General features: G+C 37.6%; 2 protein-coding genes across 4 annotated transcripts in view; one reads left to right on the top strand and one right to left on the bottom strand.

Moving 5' to 3' along the window:
• Positions 1–1,442: 1,442 nt before the first annotated feature.
• Positions 1,443–2,515, bottom strand: RpL30 (ribosomal protein L30). 2 transcript variants are annotated; one of them, XM_022069056.2, is made up of 4 exons: positions 2,384–2,515; positions 2,223–2,296; positions 1,993–2,138; positions 1,443–1,679 (listed from the first exon to the last, which is right to left on the bottom strand). In XM_022069056.2, exons 2-4 carry the CDS (start codon positions 2,241–2,243, stop codon positions 1,502–1,504), a joined length of 345 nt encoding a protein of 114 aa, XP_021924748.1. In that variant the 5' UTR covers positions 2,244–2,296; positions 2,384–2,515; the 3' UTR covers positions 1,443–1,501. The 2 variants fall into 2 exon arrangements, with proteins under 2 accessions (XP_021924748.1, XP_021924747.1); XM_022069055.2 differs by lacking the exon at positions 2,384–2,515 and having other exon boundaries at positions 2,223–2,377.
• Positions 2,516–2,680: 165 nt separating this feature from the next.
• Ythdf (YTH domain-containing family protein) overlaps positions 2,681–18,743 on the top strand; it is a 28,803-nt gene continuing 12,740 nt past the window's right edge. Inside the window, exons 1-5 of one of the 2 annotated variants that reach the window (XR_015534495.1) lie at positions 2,681–2,903; positions 3,038–3,062; positions 3,477–3,547; positions 8,701–10,557; positions 10,927–14,843. Coding sequence is in view for 1 of the 2 variants with exons in the window: in XM_087346429.1 (XP_087202555.1) it covers positions 2,880–2,903; positions 3,038–3,062; positions 3,477–3,547; positions 8,701–10,557 (1,977 nt within the window). In the remaining variant the exon portion in view is untranslated. The remainder of the gene's footprint in view (positions 2,904–3,037; positions 3,063–3,476; positions 3,548–8,700; positions 10,558–10,926; positions 14,844–18,743) is intronic. The other variant, XM_087346429.1, reaches the window with a different exon arrangement.

Genomic DNA, 18,743 nt, shown 5'->3' with positions numbered 1-18,743 from the left:
TAAATACTGTGTTTCAGAGACTGCCTGTGCCTCCATCATCAGGATTGATGTGGTAACATGTGAATGTTATTGAATGGCTCCTGGAGCCCTGTCCTCCATGAGTAAGGCTGTCTGTCATCACACAGTCAATGTTCATCCTGGATGTTCTGCTGTACTGGCTGTTGCTTAATGACTAAATCTGTATACTCATGAAACTAGTTAAGCTAATTAAAATGCGTTCAAATGAAAGTTACAATAAAGTTCATACAGATAAACATTTATTTGATATATTTTGTTTTCAGATTCATCTGAAACAAGATGTTTTATCACTTTAGAATATGCCAACAGAAAGGTCTAAGGAAACGAGGGATTAATACTGAATAGGACAGTATCAGCATCTGGTCTATGCTGATGATAATGTGAGTGAAAATATAAAAAAATGTCTTTTAGTTGCTAGCAGGAAAGTTAGTTTAGAAGTAAATGCAGAGGAAACTAGGTATATGTTTATATTTCATCATGAGCATATAGGATGTGAATAGCAGCCAATTAATAAATCCTTTGAAAACATGGGTAAAATTAAAATATTTAGGAATGATGGTAAATCAAAATTGCATTAACAGTGAAATTAAGTGCAGATTAAATTTGAGAAATGCTCGCAGTTCAAATATTTTGTTTCCCCACCTATTGAAACCTGTAAGATTAAAATGTAATTGTAATTTTATCTGTTGCAAAACTTAGTCTCTCATTTGACCAACTTATCAAATCAGTGATTGGATGGGCAGGGAATATAATATGAATGGGGTAGATGGTTTAGAAACCTGAAGGGAAAATACCACACCAAAAACCTAGGCTTAGTTGATAGGCTATTAAAATGATCTTTGTGAAACAGTTGGAGTGTATGGATTAGATTCATCTGGCTTGGGATATGAACCATTAGTGGGTACTTGTGACCATGGTTATGGACCTTTGTGTTGTATAGATTGGGGGGGGGGGGGGGGGGGGTTGTGACCATATTAGCTTTTAAGACTGTTCAACTGGAAATCCACTTTGTTGGCTCTTGAACAATATATCTAAAGCCTGAAGACAGACTGAAAGAAACTGAATGTGATCAACATCTGTAAAGAGATTTACAATACAAAGGGTCTTGAATTTTGTTAATACTCTGTACACATAAAAATACTTCAATTTAAAAAGTTATACACAAAAATTATTTCTTACTGCATGGAAATACTTTATGAGCCCCTTTTGAGAAGAGACTTTTGCAGAGGGTAACTTTTTAACTATACAGATCAAAATAAATTGTGATGGATAACTTTTATTTGGTTCAGATTCCTAATCTGGGGAGATAAAATTTAGTCAGAATTTTAAGATTTTTCACAATTACTGTGCTTATAATATGGACAGACATGCATGCAGTTGAGGCAAACACCACGTAAGAAATCACAAAAGCAGTAAAACAAAACAAATCAAAGTAAAACTTTATTTCAGATTTTGCATTATTATACATAACAAAGAAATTTAATTACTGTCCATCTCCAGTTGGCATCGATCGAATGATATCTGAATCTCCAGGATCCGTGATAGACAGTGTACAAACACGGAAATATTTCCCGCAAGCTGTTCCAAGTTCAATGTTGTTACCAGAGTAATGGTGGACTCCAGTTTTTGCCAACATTGCATAGTATTCAATCTCTGATTTCCTGAGAAAGAATGGTTTGAAATTATTAAGCATTAACGAGTGGGTATCCCAGACTAACCTAGAGGCAACTAATACAATGGCTAACACTCAAGAAATACTTTTCAATTAAACACAACTTTCCATGAAAGTTATCTCACTTACATTGCTGCTACTGATAACTTCATTACTCTACTTAGATCAACATCTGCAATATTTTCTGCTAATGCCAGCCAAATTATTTCAACCAACAAATGTGGTCGAGACTACTCCATAGGATTCCCTTTGTTAATTAGTTGTAAAAAATGTTTTTTGGGAAGCCTACTTCTCAGTCTCACCTCAGTGGAGGAGTGTTGTTAGCAATGATGACAAGCTTGGCTTTGCCTTGTCTCAATGTCTTCAGAGTCTGTTTGAGGCCAAGTACATATTTTCCTGACTTCATCACCAGGGCTAACCTGGAGTTTATACTCTCCATTGCTTTTTTCTGAAATACGAAATATAATACTGTTTATTAAACAGATAGATAATGCGAAACCGCTATTTTGAAAGCCACGTGCAGAACACTAACCTGCTTCTTTTGGGCGACCATCTTTTATCTTCCTATTAGCGCAGTCTGCAAAAAGGCTAATACGTTTGTGACCACTTTAAGAGATCAACAAATATATATTAGAATCAATTACAATTATTAATAACAACCAACATTAACACCAACCTCTATACCCAACTCACCTATCAAGGAAACGGAAACTGAATGAACTAAGGAACATACATGGGTATGTTCGATTAATCTGCAACATTTAGTACCACAGATAAGCCAGCATGTTATAGTTGGCTGTCCTATAACCGAAGATTGCAAGTCATCAACCTTACAAATTCAATATATGACACTATAATAAATTTAGGTTTGTAAAATTTTGTCAATAATATTCTTTAATATTACATTTCTTTGTAAATTGAATACATAGAGGATGTGAGTTATTTTTGTGAACGTACTTCATATGACGTGCCCAAAATAACTGCCCTTGCGCATGCCCGACGTTCTCAGAGTTAGGTTCAGCCGCCATTGCAATTTCAAGAAGTGATAGTGCTTCGAGTTTTATATATTTTAATAAGTTGATTGTGTGTACGCCATTATCAGGACTATCAAGCATTCACACGTAATTTATTGACAGTTCAGTTTAAAAGACTTTGTTCGAAGAAAGAAGAAGAGTGCATAAATTAGGTGATGTCTGCAGGCGTGTCAGACCAGGTAGGGAAAGAATTCGTCTTGGGCGTAGTTGTGTTAAGTGCTTTTTTTAAGTACTTGTAAGTGTTTATAGCCGCATCAATAGCTGACCCTGCGTGTAATCTCTTTTTCATGTTGCCATGTACATGACAATGCAGCGGATGAAAGGACAAGGGAATCAAGGTAAGTAAATAATACGATATGCATGCACTGTCAAAAGAATTAAGTTTCTGAAAATCACATCTAAATAATAACACTTTGATATTTTATTAATGTATTCCAAATAGTACCCATAGATTGCTATTATTTTTTAATATATAGCTGGGTAGTTATCCTGTCTTGCAAAATTCTGCTTGATATGCTTTGTTTGTAAGAAAGATGTTCCATTATCTTCACAGTATTATGTGATTTTGTGGTTTGAGTGTGCTACATGTAGGAGTTCATGGGAGTTCAGAAGTATTCGACTATTCTGACATAACTTAAACTTCCTTATAAATGTATTTTGCAGCTGCAAAAAGCTTTGTTGTTGCTTTTCTTACTTATGTGGCCTTAAAACTGTAATTACTTTATGCCAAATTTAATCATAATTGCTTTCAGTTTCAAATGGCCCAAAGGACCACGTAGGTGAACATGAGGATTTTGATTCATGGAGGACCCAACATCATCAGGTAATATGAATATGTGCTGAACAGTTTTTCATTGCAGTATGGCATTGTATAATCACAGGTTAATATCATATACCTTTATTTTGTAATGAACAGATACTTTGATATAATACAAGTTGATTGTAATTTGTAATATGCCTATTACAAACTGAGTAAGATACATTATTCAAATCTTTATCTGTTTTCACAGTACCTAAATAAAGGTTGCTAACATTGTGTTGGCAGAAGTCCTATACCAGGATTTGTTGTTCATGTTTACTTGACAGAGCCTTCATGATATAGCAAGCATGTATAACTGTGAGTCAATTTGAGGTATATCTACAGTTATGAAAGTGAATATTAACATTTTTAACATATGCAGTCACCCAAACACAGGACATGATGATTATTTTACTAGCAGCCTAATTCTAACAAGAAGAGTAGAATTTGATGTTTCCAGTGCCGTGAGTCTGAAGATGGCTGTCTTCTGGATTGTAGTGCTTGTGATCTCTGATGGAGGCAGCAAAGACCTCTGAAACGTTGGTAAACTTCTACCAGATTAAATGACACTACAACCCAGAAGACAGCCATCTTCTCACAACAAGATTTCACCATGTCAACAGTAAATGCAGAATCCACAAATGTACACCACATCTGTTTTGATGCTCAAAACCCTGTGGAGCACTTGTTAAAATGACTTAGTTGGCCCAGAGCTTGAGAACAGTGAAACAAAAAAGTGTTGTGACATTTTAATTAATATTTAAAATGGTCATTCTTAACAATTTTACTGAAGCGCATAACTACTTTCTTGAGTTTATTTCATTTTTTAGAGCAACACATCATTGGTAACAGCACATGTTTCCTTTTATATCCTAGCCACACATTGTTACTATTTTCTTAAGTCATTTGGATTTTGATGCAGTACATAGAGACCTTGAAATTTATTCTCTCAACATGACTATTCAAGTCCCACTACCATTAAACCTTTATAATGCTGCTACATCTATAAGGTAAACTAATTTTTTTGAATACCTTTGCCTTTGATCGCTAAATCACCCTTTCTTACCTGCTGCCAGTGTTATAGAACTATGGCTCAGGGTCATATGTCATTGACACCAGACAACTGATTTAATTTATGCTATTTGTAAAGTTCAAAACACAATTATTATGCTATGCGTGCATTATGTTTGATATGTATGTGGGCAGTGACAGTCATACAAAATAACATTCTGTTTGTAAAACAAGAAATGAGCTACATGCTGTGCTTAACTTCAACTATTTCTTATTTATCTTGTAATCATGCACATGTAGTTTGGAGTGAAGTATCCTATTACAGGTGTGCTACTTTTGCAAGATCAAATTTTATCATTGATGGTTATTTCATTTTGTAACGATTTTTACAGTCAAAGGGTTTAATAAAAAAGGAAGTATTTACACTTTTTCTAACTTATGAAATGCAATTGAAATATGTTTAAAAATTTAAATTCTTGCTTGAAACCACAACACAGTGTTGCTCCATTTTCTCTAACAGTATAACTGATTACTTGTGCCACACCATTCTTCCAATAATACATCAGGTTATTGTGTATGTATGAGAGGGACAATGTATAACTATTTTTTTCTAAAACCAGAGCCACTCTATTTTTGCACTGTACCCTTAATTTGATCTGCAATACTGGGAAAAAGATACATATGCTCCAACATGCTGTAGCCATGCCATAGATTAAATAACTGCCAACACTTTGGTCGGTCCCATCTCACTTTTATTTTCTGGTACCCCTTTGATTTTACTTTATTGTGATGGTTGTTTACTTCTTCCTAATGGAACATGAAGGAAATTCATCTGATTCATTTACTTTGAGTATTCTTTTCTCCCAGCTGTTGCCAAAGATTTTCTTGTTACTCTGTTTGCTAACAAATATTAAAACCACAAGAAATAAGCTCATATTTTAAACACAGTTATGGGTAATAATGGTGCATATAAACCACAATAAGTTACTGCATACAGTGGTTGAAAAACTTTTTGGCTGCTGAAGAAGCTGGAGAAGTGACATACTCTGTGTCACATGAGGTGGCTGGGGCAGGTTATATATGTTTTGCCCTTTGATCCGAGAAGTTCTTCTGCAGAACCTGTAATGAACAGTACTGTCATCAGCAAATAACAAATAGACTAGCGAACATGAGTGGAGTGAGTTTTATGTCATGTCAGTTTTGTCACCAACATATTCAGAATCAAATTCCTCAATGGAAAGAGGGCAGATGCAGGGAAATGTTCTGAATTCATACAGTTTCATGAAGAAGAAACTCAGGAAGTAAAGGGACAAGTGCCTGAACATAGCCTAAAAACCCCATTGAAAGTGCCAAAGAGGTTAGAGGAAGTGACAAAAGTTTGCCGAAGGGGAATTAGAAGAATTTTAGGAGAACATAGGAAACAGGAACTTTATTCACCAAGCCCAACAAGATACACAAAGGGCCAAAATGTGTGAAAAATAGTTGATTTAGATAATTGTGTCATTTGGCTCAGTTAATGATTGTTAATTGTAAGAAAAGGCATCACAAACTGTCTCTACGCTGCTACTAAAATTGAGGGATGGGATTAATTTCAAATGAAGTAGCACCAGCTGGAGAAATATAGTGAAGGAATATTGATTTCAGTGGAAGAATATGAAACAAGAGGGCAGTCCTTAATGGTAAGCATGACTTAAGATTTATGAGTCATTGTTCTTCATGTAAGAGGCTGCTGTGGTTTCTTTCCCAGTGTGTTATTGTCTTCAGATATGTTGATCAAACACTGAATTTTTGTTTTAAAAATTGTTTGAAAAGTCTCACAACCTACTATGGAATTATACAGGTGTCCATAAAAAACCTTTACAACTTCAAGACTTGATAAAAAATGAATGAGTCAAGATAACTGGATGGGGTTTGTTGCTTATTAAACAGCGTCTCTCAAAGTTTTATGCATGTAAGTCAATACACCTCTATATGTGCACCCTTAGTTACACTAGCACATCAAGCCGATACTCGATTTCCCTCCACGTTCGCTTTGTCAGGCGAACGAGGTGGCCACGGTATGGGACCATCTCTCCCAATCCACCTATCAGGAAACTGTTCGTTAAGGTAACCACGAACCGCCAATCCCCAGTGGGGTGTTGCTCCATCCTGCTGAAGATGACATGTTGTTGAATGTCCTCCAATTGTGGGACAGCAAATTCCGTCATCATGTCTGGATACACATTGGCTGTGATTGTTTTTTCGGCGAAGAAGAATGGCCCAATTATTCGGTCACACGAGTCCGCACCACACGTTAACTTTCGGGCTATCGCGCACAAGTTCTCTGGCCGCATGGGGGTTTTCGGATTCTCATATCCTTATGGTGTGCCTGTTAAGTAACCCCGACACATGGAACATTGCCTTGTCACTAAAGAGAACACACTCAAGGAAGCCTTCCTCGACATCAATTCGAGCCAGCATGTTGACAGCAGCTGTGCGACATGGCTCGTTATCTGGCTCAAGAGCTTGCACCACCTGCACTTTGTATGCGTACAGTCTCAGATTCTTGTGCGGAGCTTTGTGGACGGTCAAACGTGGCAACTCCAATTGTCTGGCGGAGGTGCGAATGGACTTTCCAGGGCTACGGACAAATGCACCATGCACACGTTCAATGTCTGCTACGCTTGTGCTTGGTCGGCCACTGCCTTTTTGCTGCAGAACACTGCCAGCCTCCATAAATTTCCTGTGCCACTCACGAATTGTGGGTCTTGACGGCGGTTCCCTTTCATATTTGGTCCGGAACTTGCGCTGCACCTGCGTATCTGATCTTGTCTCGATAAACCAGGATACACATTGTGCCTTCTCCTGTGGAGTAGCCATTTCCTGTAATGTTAAATGTCAGTCGATATGCACACCTTCAGTTAACAAAAGTTATGTTATTAACACTAAACAAAAATCCCTTAAAAACTTTGAGAGACGTTGTTTAACATGCAAAAATATCATCCAGCTATCTTGTCTCATTATTTTTTATTTAGCGTTGAAGTTGTAAAGATTTTTTATGGACATTCTATACATCAGGTCCAGTTTTCTTTTCATTCACTGTTCTGCCTGGTGATAGATGAAGCATTATTATTATACTGTTGCACAAGTGACTTGCACCTAACCTGCTTGAACATTTCACCTGCCAAAAAGTATTGCAGCCACTATGGCATTGATTATCTAGTCTGCTCTCTGTGAATGTACTGCTTTAACACAGATGTAGATTGGTCTGCACCTTCTAAGCAGAACTTGTCACCTACTGGCATTGCAAATGAAATGTCTGCCAACCATTTACTGTAATAGGTATGGCTGCAAGTCCTCACTGAACAAAAATTGCAATGTTCACATTGTTTGCTGCCTGAGATGAGTAGCTCTGTGACATAATCATTTTTGAGCTGGAATTTGCAGAAGAGAAAAAACAGACCTTAATAAAACATAATACTTAAAAATACTGGTCACTGTGACAGAATTTCTAATGCCATGGCAACCTGGCAGATTTTTCGTGCCCTTTTCTTACATATTAAATTTTTATTTAATTCAAGGATACTGTCAAACTCCAATATCAACAACCTCTACTGTAACATTGCTTTATTGGCGACTCGTATTTATCAGATTCCTTCATTCTGTTGTTGTACATTGACTTGCAGTTGCATAATCTGTATTTTTATTAAGGTTGCTTACTACCCATAACACAAATCATTCCAACTGGTTACCATGTTGTAAAGATGTATCAACATTTATCAAGGTATATATACATAATATATATTTATTCTGGTTGGTTTTCCCTCATTTTATGTGAAAGGGTATTGATTGTTGCATACATTGAGTTCTATACTTAAGGGCAGTTCATTGTGTACAGTAAACCACTATTTCCACTTAAAGATGTGTTCCTCTTTTTTTCCTTTCCCCCCCTTTTTTTTCTTCTTCTTCTCCTCTGCTATTAGGACCCCTTGGATCTCTCATGTTACACAAGTTTGCCCTTTAAGAAAACAGTTTGACAGATATTTGATGAAAATGTTCTGGTGTATTTTAATTGTAGGTCAGAGTTGTATACAAGGTCTCCATGGTATTTCCTTTGCTGTCTAAATAATAGTTTGTAAAACATTTTAAATTTGTTGTTGCTTTAGATAGTTCCATTGCTTTGACAGGGTTACAACACCCCAATCTCTACATCGATGGCTTCAGATCCCTACATGTCAAACTACTATGGAACATCATTCCCGTATCAGGCATTTGGTGTAGGCGATGGGACATGGTCAAATGGAGGCGATCCCATGACGTTCCTAGGTGGATATGGGGGCCAAATAGGACACGACTCGTATGGCATGGATGGGATGTTTGGGGGTGGGGGTGGTGGTTTCGGAACAGCATTTGGACAGCCAGCAGCAGCTGCAGCAGCTGCTGCAGCAGGTTTCAACTATTTCCATGGCAATGGTGATTATTCAACATGGGGTAACTCTGCAGCCATGTCGAGGAAACCCCACTATGATGACTACTATCGAGGTGGGGACGGTATGTATGGTGCTGCTGCAGCAGCAGGAGTGGGCAGCTCAGCAGGTGGTGGAGTGGATGGGCTTAAAGCAGTGGAGCAGGGTATGCAGGGATTGGGACTGTCAGATGTGGCTGGTGGGAGTGGGGGAGTGACTCAGGGGGTTATAAAAGTAGTGGATGGCAAGGACCTATCCAAACAGCAGCAGGATGTGGCAGGGGGCAGCAAGACAAGTGGCATGGACACAGGAGTTGGTGTGGGTGGGGGAATGGTGGCTGTGCAGACAAATGTTGCACCAGCACCTCAACCTCCCAAGAAGATGACATGGGCATCCATTGCAAGTCAGCCTGCAAAACCACAGCCCCCAGTGACTTCAAGTGGCATGAAGAAGAAGGGTCCAGGCATGCCTCCTCCACCCATGGTGCCTGGCAAACACAATATGGACATAGGAACCTGGGAGGGAAAAAACGGAGGTGCCAACTCAATCAGCGGACCAAAACAGCCTGTTGGTCCTCCTCCCACAGCAAGGCCGGTTTGGGGTGGACCAGTGAGAGGAGGTGGACCAAGAGGGGCAGGGGGCCCTCCAGGGGGTGGAGCAGGTGGATACCCTCCTGCTGGTGCCCCACCACATCACCATCCAGGTCATCACCCTGGTCAGGTGACCATTCTTGCAGGACCCCATCATCCTCACCATCCTCATCACCCTCAAGGGAGTGGAACTGGAGTACCTCCCCCACACCATCTTCAACAGCAGCCCCCTGGCCCCCATCCTGGCAGTGTGATGGTTCCCACTCCGCTGCCATCTCATCCTGTGCTTGATGAACTGCGTGTCAAAAACAATTACAATCCACCAGACTTTGATTTGTCAGCCAAAGGGGCACGCTTCTTTGTGATAAAGTCTTACTCAGAGGATGACATCCATCGCTCCATCAAGTATGAGATTTGGTGCTCAACTGAGCATGGCAACAAAAGGCTGGATCAGGCGTTCCGAGAACGTGAGACAAAAGGTGGTGGGGGCCCTGTCTACCTCTTCTTCTCTGTGAATGGGTCAGGACATTTCTGCGGAATGGCACAGATGGTTTCACCTGTGGACTACCATGCCTCAAGCTCTGTCTGGTCTCAGGACAAGTGGAAGGGACAGTTTTGCGTGCGTTGGATTTATGTCAAAGATGTCCCAAATGTTCAGCTGCGCCACATCAGGCTTGAAAATAATGAGAACAAGCCTGTGACCAATTCAAGGGATACACAGGAAGTGCCGTTTGAAAAGGGAAAGCAAGTATTGCGTATTCTACATGGTTATCGCCATTCTACTTCAATATTTGATGACTTTGTACACTATGAGAAGCGACAGGAGGAGGAGGATAGCCGCAAGGTGGTGCCAGATGTAGGTGGTCCTGGAGGAGGTCGGGGTGGAGCTCCCCCACAACAAGGACAGCAATCCAGTGGTGGTCCAGGTTCTGGTGGTGGTGAAAGAGGTGGCGGTCACCATGGGGCTGGGATGCCTCCTCAGCAGAAGGTAAGACACTTATGAAATTTGGTAATTTTGTAGGGAGTGGTGTTGAAGTATGACTGATGTTTATTCATTATCAAAACATTTTAATTTTAAAGTTGTTTGAAATTGATGAATACGTTCTGTTTTGGTGACAGAATGATGCATCTTATAATACTCCATCACCATTCTGAAACATTGTACATTTGGATTATATTATTTTAAAATTCTTAACTGATACAGAGCCTTTAAGATTTTAAAGTTACGGGTTTTCCTAAATAAAAAGTTACTTTAAAACTTCAACTTTACTGCAAATCAGTACCTTAGGAATTTAAAAAGATGAGGGGAAAGTATGCCAGAATTGTTTGATTTACCAAACTGTTGTACATTTCTCAGCATATTGGGCTGATCATTTCCATGCATCTGACCCCATTTTTCAACGTGAGAAGTGCTGGACACAGATTTGGTATGAAGATAAATCCTAAACATACAACTGTGTTGGTTTTGTTTGTAAGTGAAACACATGGTGACAGTGCAAGACTTTTGATTTTGTAAAAAAAAATAATGTAGACAGAATCTGTACTTACATAACAAGTTTTCACACCCCACAACCGACAATAACAACAACAACAGTAATAATAATAACAATAATAATAAATTCAATTCTTTATTTTAACATGCTAACTCTACAGAGTCAGCACCAAAAAATAAAATTAATACAAAAACAAGAACACAAACTTACATCAATAAACATGAAGAAACATTAATTATCATGTTATTCAATCCAATTCCATTATTAAATTCCTTTATTAGGGTGTTTGCTGGCAGCACAAATAGCCTTGTACAGGCAGATGCTGGCAAAATTGTACTACACTAATAATAACACACTAATGGGAAATAGCATAAAACATAGTTAAATTATAACAGTCAATCTAGATTCTTTCCTGTACAGAGAAAGTGTCCTCGAAGGAGGCACTGACTTTGCTGAACATAACCAAAGATCTGCATATGTCATTTGCAGCACTACACGCCTAGCTGAATAACTATGTCTCATCTCTCTGCTCACACTAAAAGTAGAAACATTTATTATTCGCCTTGAGGGCACACAAATACCAACAGTGTCCATTATTGAATGGCAATTTATTTTACTCTTAAAAGCATTAATGAGAAATAAGGCATCAGGATGTCGTCATCTAAAATTTAAGCAATTTAAAATCACCTCATACTTATGTGGAATATCAAACTGAAAGAAGTGATAATGACACAGATTGGCAAATTTTCTTTCAATACTTTCTAATTTGTTAGAATCAGTCAGAGTAAGATAATTCCATACCACCGAAGCATATTCAAACCTAGACCTAACTAAAGTATTATATAAAATAAGAAGACTGTCTAAAGAAGAGAAGTTATAAATAATAAAATGAATCAACCTAGTGCTCTGAGTCCTTGAGAATATGCATAGTCAACATGAGAATGAAAAAGCAATTTGAAGATTTCTGTCTTCTGGGTTGTTGCGCTGTGTAGTCTGGTCGATGCAATTTACTATCTAACATGGCGCCAAGATCTTTTATGCAGTCAATACGCAAAATTGAAACATCTCTGACATAATAGTTAATATGGATACTGTTGGTCATACTTATGAAAGATATAAGTTTTGTCTTCTGAGCATTAAATTCCATCAGGTTATCATCACACCACTGGTGTTATTATTATTTAGTGTTCTGTCTGACGACAGGTCCATTGTTCTGCCCAAAAAGAGTTCACCAGTTTTCCCTATTCGCACCTTCTCGTTTTAACTCCTGAAACTTCATCTTCTTTCCTTGCTTGAGATCGTCAGTTAGCTGTATCAGTCTTCTTCCCAGTCCTCGCTTTCCTTCAACCTGGCCTTCGATGATATCACTCAGTAATCCATTCCTTCTCATAATATGTCCCAGCCAGTTAGCTTTCCTTCGTGTAATCGCCTGCAGAATGTTTCTTTGCTCGTTGACTCTCCTCAATACTTCTTTGTTGGTCACTCAATCCGTCCACCTGATCTCTATTCTTCTCCAACACCACATTTCAAAACTCTCCAGGTATTTCTGTTCCTTCTTCCTGAGTGTCCAAGTCTCTGCTCCATACAGCACGACACTCCATGCGTAACACTTCACTAGTTTCTTCTTCATCTCCAAGCCCAACTTGCTAGTGAGAAGTATCCTCTTCTTGACGAAAGCTGCCTTGGCCATGGCTATCCTTGCTTTTACTTCCTTGGTGCATAGAGCATCTGTCGTGATTATGCTTCCCAAGTACTTGAAGTGCTCCACATTCTCCAGCTGTTGGTTTCCAACTACAACGTTCAATGGTTCTGCTCTCGGTGCTATCCTCATTACCTTTGATTTTTCAATGTTGATTTCCATTCCATACTCTCTGTCTGTTTCCACTAACTTGTCCATCATGTTATGTAATTCCTCCTCTTCCTTCGCCAATACTACTAAGTCTGCATATTTTACAGTTGTTATCACTCTTCCTCCAATTTTGAAGTCTCCTGTTCCCTCCACCACTGGTGTACTGAATGCATATCAGCTTGAAGAGATATACAGTCTTCAGCAGACTTTATGTCTGTTAAAGATAACATCATCATCAACAACAACAATAATAATAATGTAACACATTAAAAACAATATGTATTTTAGAAGTAGCTGCTGCACTATGTACCTCTGGGGCAAGGTTTGTCTCAGGTACATAGAAGTAGATACCCTATAAAGTGGTAAATGGATGGAATAATAATAATATAATATCTATGACAAAATTGCAAGCAAAAAATTGTGACTTTATCAGGATTTGATCATATGACACTTTGTGAAGATGCCTTGAGGAATAAGAATTGTACTTTGCTTTTGTTACCTAAATATTAAATTATCACTATATTATTTGTAATGTTTCAATTGAAAGTTGTTTGTTTAGTTCAGCCCTGAAGAAAGAGACATTATGTTTTATGAAAATGTGGTATCTATGAATCTGCATGGTGTCGCAACCCAGGGGAACATTGGTGTGTGGTCCTTATATCTTGCATAATAAGAACTTGGTTTTGTTAATATTTTTAGTCAAAATGTTAAAGAGATTTCTCAGCATACACATGTTGTATAATTTGTAATACATCAATTTGAAGTAAAGAAAGGTCTTTTATTTGAAACTCTACTGTCCTTTCAGTAGTCAGTTTGAGATTAAATGAAACAATTGGGCAGAATCATTTGAATGTATGCGTAAAGCTTAGTTCATTTTTCTCAATGATAGTAATAGTGGAAACTACGTGAATTAGATTGCAGTGCGCTTCATTCTTTTTGTGTGTAGGTGTAAATGTAAATAAGGTTTTAATGAATGTCTTTGAAGTTATTTGGAACAATTAGGTTGATTCAAAATGCCACAGTGAAAACTGTAACCTGGTAGGAATTTAATATTTCTAATTTTATTATTCATTCTATGTATTTCTGCCTCCTTAGTAATGCTACTGGCCATATTTATTTTTGACAGATTTATTATTTGCATGTTCCATATGAACTGGCATTGATCCATGAAATCACCTTCCCATTGTTTAATCTGATTATTCTGGGAACGTTTTGTTGTTGATTTTTAAGAATTTTGAACTTAACCTCAGACGGTATGATTATAATAAGTTACTCAAGTGATTATAAAGTTTTAGTATCTTCTGAATCATGAAATAATATATACAGAAATTTAGAAATGGTGTTCTGTGTGATATGTATCCTGATGTGTTGTGTATTCCCTGCCCAGTGGCTGATCTACATTTGTATCACATTTCTTTATCTTCAGTGGTCGCATCTTTAGAGAAAGTAACTTGGGAGTTAATGTTTCTTCCTAGTCATTCATTGTTTTTATTAGTTAGAATTTGGAAATAGTATTGTAATGATATATAGTTATACGTGTTTGGCTAATTATGGGAGAGTAACATGTGAGAAAAATTGAAGTTTTGTGGTGGGAAAAGTGTGGGTATATTTGGTAAGGGATGTATATGCCCATTTTTAGAGAAAGGCATGCATTTTTGGTACATTCTTAAGAACATGGCAGATTTCAGCCTGGGTGTCATGCAATAATGAAAATTGGCAATGGAATGAAGAAGGGAAGGTTGTTTGAAAGATTGAACTGACTTGGGTAAATCAGTGTGTCTTTCAGTGCATGAATTTCCCCAATTGAAGACCATGATTGAACTGGACATGACCTCACCTATGGTTTTCAGTTGATACAGTTTCTGTCATGTTGTGTGTACTGAGGTGAAGATCCAAGACTAGCAGGTGTTTATGGGCATATTGTATAAATAGGTGAGTTGAAGTATATGAGTATTTTGTGATTCATTCATTTCCACAACAAGGAATGGGCCATTGACCCATTCTGGGATAGTTGCTCAAAGGCAACTTGTCTGTATTAGTTTTTGGGAATTTGGTAGAAATTAATTAATTAGAAACAATGATTTGAAGAAACAGACTGATTTTTCTTTAAATGTTAACTTAATGCTATTTACAGTTTATAGGTTATTTTATGTAAATGTGTATGAATGTGTTTGACTAAGCTCTTAGGTTAGATGCGTTTTGGTTCATGAGCAGTTTTGTGTTGAGTTTATTATTTCACAAATTAATTTTGTTATGGATGTATTACTGGTTTAATGTGTTTTTCTGGCTGCTGTTTGAATGTGACATAGCAACATTTGATGTATAATTTCAGCCCTGAGGATAAGCTTCATTGAATGTTGAAGGCTTTAAAACATTTTAGCAAACATTGCAGTAACCATTTTCATGTTAAAAGTTTTGGGGGGCCATACATAGATGTGGCAGTGGGCAATGAGTGGGAAGTGAAGTACACGGTTATGGAATCAGAGGAGTGGGGTGCTGTGACAGTCACGTGTTTTAGGGGAAAGATGTGATAAAAATTGGGGGGGCGAGTTACATCATTATGAATAGAGGTGATGAAAGAAGTGTTAGTAACTGCATTGTTATGTCTGTGGTTAGGAAAAGAGGAATTAAAATTGTTTTGGTAACTATATGATCAGGACAAGAGGTGGTGAAAATTTTAGTGACAGTGTGGTAAGCAAAACTGGGTGATGGAAACAGTTTGTAGTTAGGAGAAATAAGGCATGTAGGTAAGAAAGGAGGTGATGGAAATGAAGTTGAGTAGAATGAAAAAGCATTGGCAGGAAGAAGAGAAGTAGGATAAAATAAGTGAAAGGGGAAGGTGAAACTAGGTTTGTATGAAGTTGAGTGACAGGCTTGGAGAAAAAGAGATGAAACTAGGCTGTAGTTAATCTGCAGCCATCTTTATGGTTGAAGTTTCACAGGGGTGTTTTGTTCTTCCACTGGCTTCCCTGATATTGCTGATATGGTAGGTCTAGATGTCAGTTGTGACTTTAGTTGAAGTCAACACCTCCAGAGAGAATAGACATGGCACAACTTAATTCACTGTCTGAAACTCCAGAGACTGTAACAGCAAAAGCACGAGATTGTAAAGCTGTGTATAGATATGGTAATTTGTTCTATCCAACTGCTGTTTTCTTTTCCTTCTTCCTGCCATCACCTTTTTATCTTGCTATGCAGCTTCTTTTTTATCAGGTCCTGTCCCAATCCTGTGATTGCTGAAACATTTTCATAATTTTTTTTAATGCTGTGACTCTGGAAGTTTTTCAGCACCTATTTATCAAAGCACTTTGCTGAACATTTTTCATCCTTTCTTTTCCTATCCACATGCTAATGGTTTCAAGAACTTTTCATCGCCTCTTTTTCTAACTGCATGGTCCCGTCAATTTTTCATTATGTTTCATAACCACATGAGCGCTAATCATGTTGCAAAAACTTTTTTCAGCACATATTTTCCTAACCACGTGGTTCCTACATTTTTTTTTATTTATGTATGATTTGAGGTTTTCACAGTGGTGAGTATGAAGATTTCTGTCTTCTCGGTTGTTGCTCTGTGTAGTATGGTAGATGTTTACCAACATTTCAGAGGCCATACTGCTTCCGTCATCAGATTCAACATACATTTATATATAACAAACTTTACATTTTAACCCAAAACCCAAAGTTAAGCTCCATTTGTTAAACCCAAATACAAAAGGTGTTCACCCTGTAGGTGACAACTGCAGTGTTTGCCAAAATTATACACTGAACTGCAGCTGCAAAAACCACAGAACACATAACCATTTGAAGGTTGGGATAGTAGGAAAGTGTGTAGAGAACTCCTATACTTATATTATTTGAGTGAGTTATGTATCTTATGATATGAAGAATATAATTTTAATTTTGAATGTATCTTTTCATTCTTTTTTTAAACTATAGATGTAATGGCTGTTGAGTTATGTAATTAAGGAAATGAGAAAAAACAATAAATTTTTAGAGTTCATTTAGATTTTTAATGTACATGGAATGTATGTTAAAATGTAAAGTTTGTTGTATATAAATGTATGTTGAATCTGTGGGGAAAATATTAACACAGTATTTCATAACTCTTTGTTAGAATGTGTTATAAAGAGAAACCAGTAGTGTATATTCCATGAGTGCATTGCATGTAGTGTGTACACTGGATTTTTGTTGGAATGATGAGGTTTATTGTTTTGGCTGCACTGATATTGTTTCTACATAATTTCTGGTCATTTTGAACATTTTACACAATGGGATACTGAACTCACCAATAGCACTAGTAGTTTGAAAGTCACAGCTAGAGGCACTGCTGTATTCTCTGATGTTTACATGTTGGTCGTGATGTGCCACATCATCAGGTTTGTTGGTTGCTATGAAAAGAGGGAATGCACGCAGTGTCGTGTTTGCATGGCCAGGTCTACTGTGCTGATGGTTATCCTATAGTCAACAGAGTGTTATGAATGTAGCCTGGTCATTGGGCGAGTCTTTTTGCCATGTACTTATGAAAAGATATAGTCAGTCATCTTATGCCTCACCCAACAGTTGTGCCAGAGCACAGTTGAACTGAAATGAGAATTCCATATTTAACAGAAAGTTTATGCCAAAAATGGTTTGAGTAGAATTGTTTCTCAGTCATTTTGCCTTTCCTAAATAATCATAACTAAGCATGAGTGAGTAAAAGTTGACTTTGTATGTTCTTCAACAAGCCATTTTAAACATGATGAATCTGTTTGAAACTTTGGCCAACACCTGCTTTACCTAACTTAAAGACAGATGTGGAAATAAAACACTTTGGGCATACATTTAATTCTGATATTTACAGTAGAATGATTTGGTTAAGCATTTCCAAAATTATATGTAAGGTGTTCTGTTGGCCCTGTTCATTCTTCATAAAAGAAATTCTGCTTCGAATAGCAGAAAAAATTTGTATTTGGATCTGTACATTACAAGACATGAAAGGTGAAAGTCCCTTATACATAAATACATAGTATTAGGAACTTCTTATGAGAAATGGATTGATTTGCCTTTGGTTAAACATAAAAGTGTTTCTGAACAGAACTAAGCCATAGAGGAAAACTGACAAGTTTTGAAAGATTAACACCAGTTGAATGATCTTTGGCCAGCAGAAGTTGACATTCTATAGACTCACTGAAGGCAGTGACTAACAACATTGAGGTGATGTATTAGTTGAGTTCAATGAAGTTATCCTGCAACAGCAAAACTGTTAACTGGACTGTCTTATGTGATACATATGGAGTTATTGGAAGCATAAACAGCATTCTGCTCACAGAAATGAAAGCCTGTATTCAAGCAACAACATTCATTGCAGTTTTGATTCATGAGACCTCAGATGTAAGACATAGCTCACACTTTTTCTGCAATGCTCAGACATGTTTGCAGTAATGCTATTATGAAATATTTGTAGGCGTTAATGGTGTTGGCTGTGTTAGGTGTGTTCAAGCATTGTCTAAAATTGCTGTTTGGCATTTTGAGTAGTTGTAAAGAAAAAAATGGTCTATCAAACCTGTGATGGAGTTTCTATCATAGCAAGCCATGTTAATGGTAAAGGATTTGAGACTTTCGCGATGAGTACAATCAATAAAATCAGTCAGCCATGTCAACTGGTAAACCAACGTTTTGTGAACCAACTCTGTCCCCATCATCAGGGTTCTGATGTGACTGGATACCTCAAAAGTTGCCTGTGTATATATATCTGCCCGTGACCAGTACTCATGTCCGGACCCAGGCCCAAGGAGCTAGGGGGTGGAGTCAAGTACTCAGTTTGTTTGGCTCTGCTCCTTGGGCCTGGGTCTG

The sequence above is a fragment of the Zootermopsis nevadensis genome, unplaced genomic scaffold (assembly GCF_977971745.1).
Source record: "Zootermopsis nevadensis isolate Lab colony 2312 unplaced genomic scaffold, Znev_1.0 Znev_ptg000010l, whole genome shotgun sequence".
In the NCBI taxonomy this organism is placed as follows: Eukaryota; Metazoa; Arthropoda; class Insecta; order Blattodea; family Termopsidae; genus Zootermopsis; species Zootermopsis nevadensis.
This window is presented reverse-complemented; position numbering and strand designations above follow the sequence as displayed.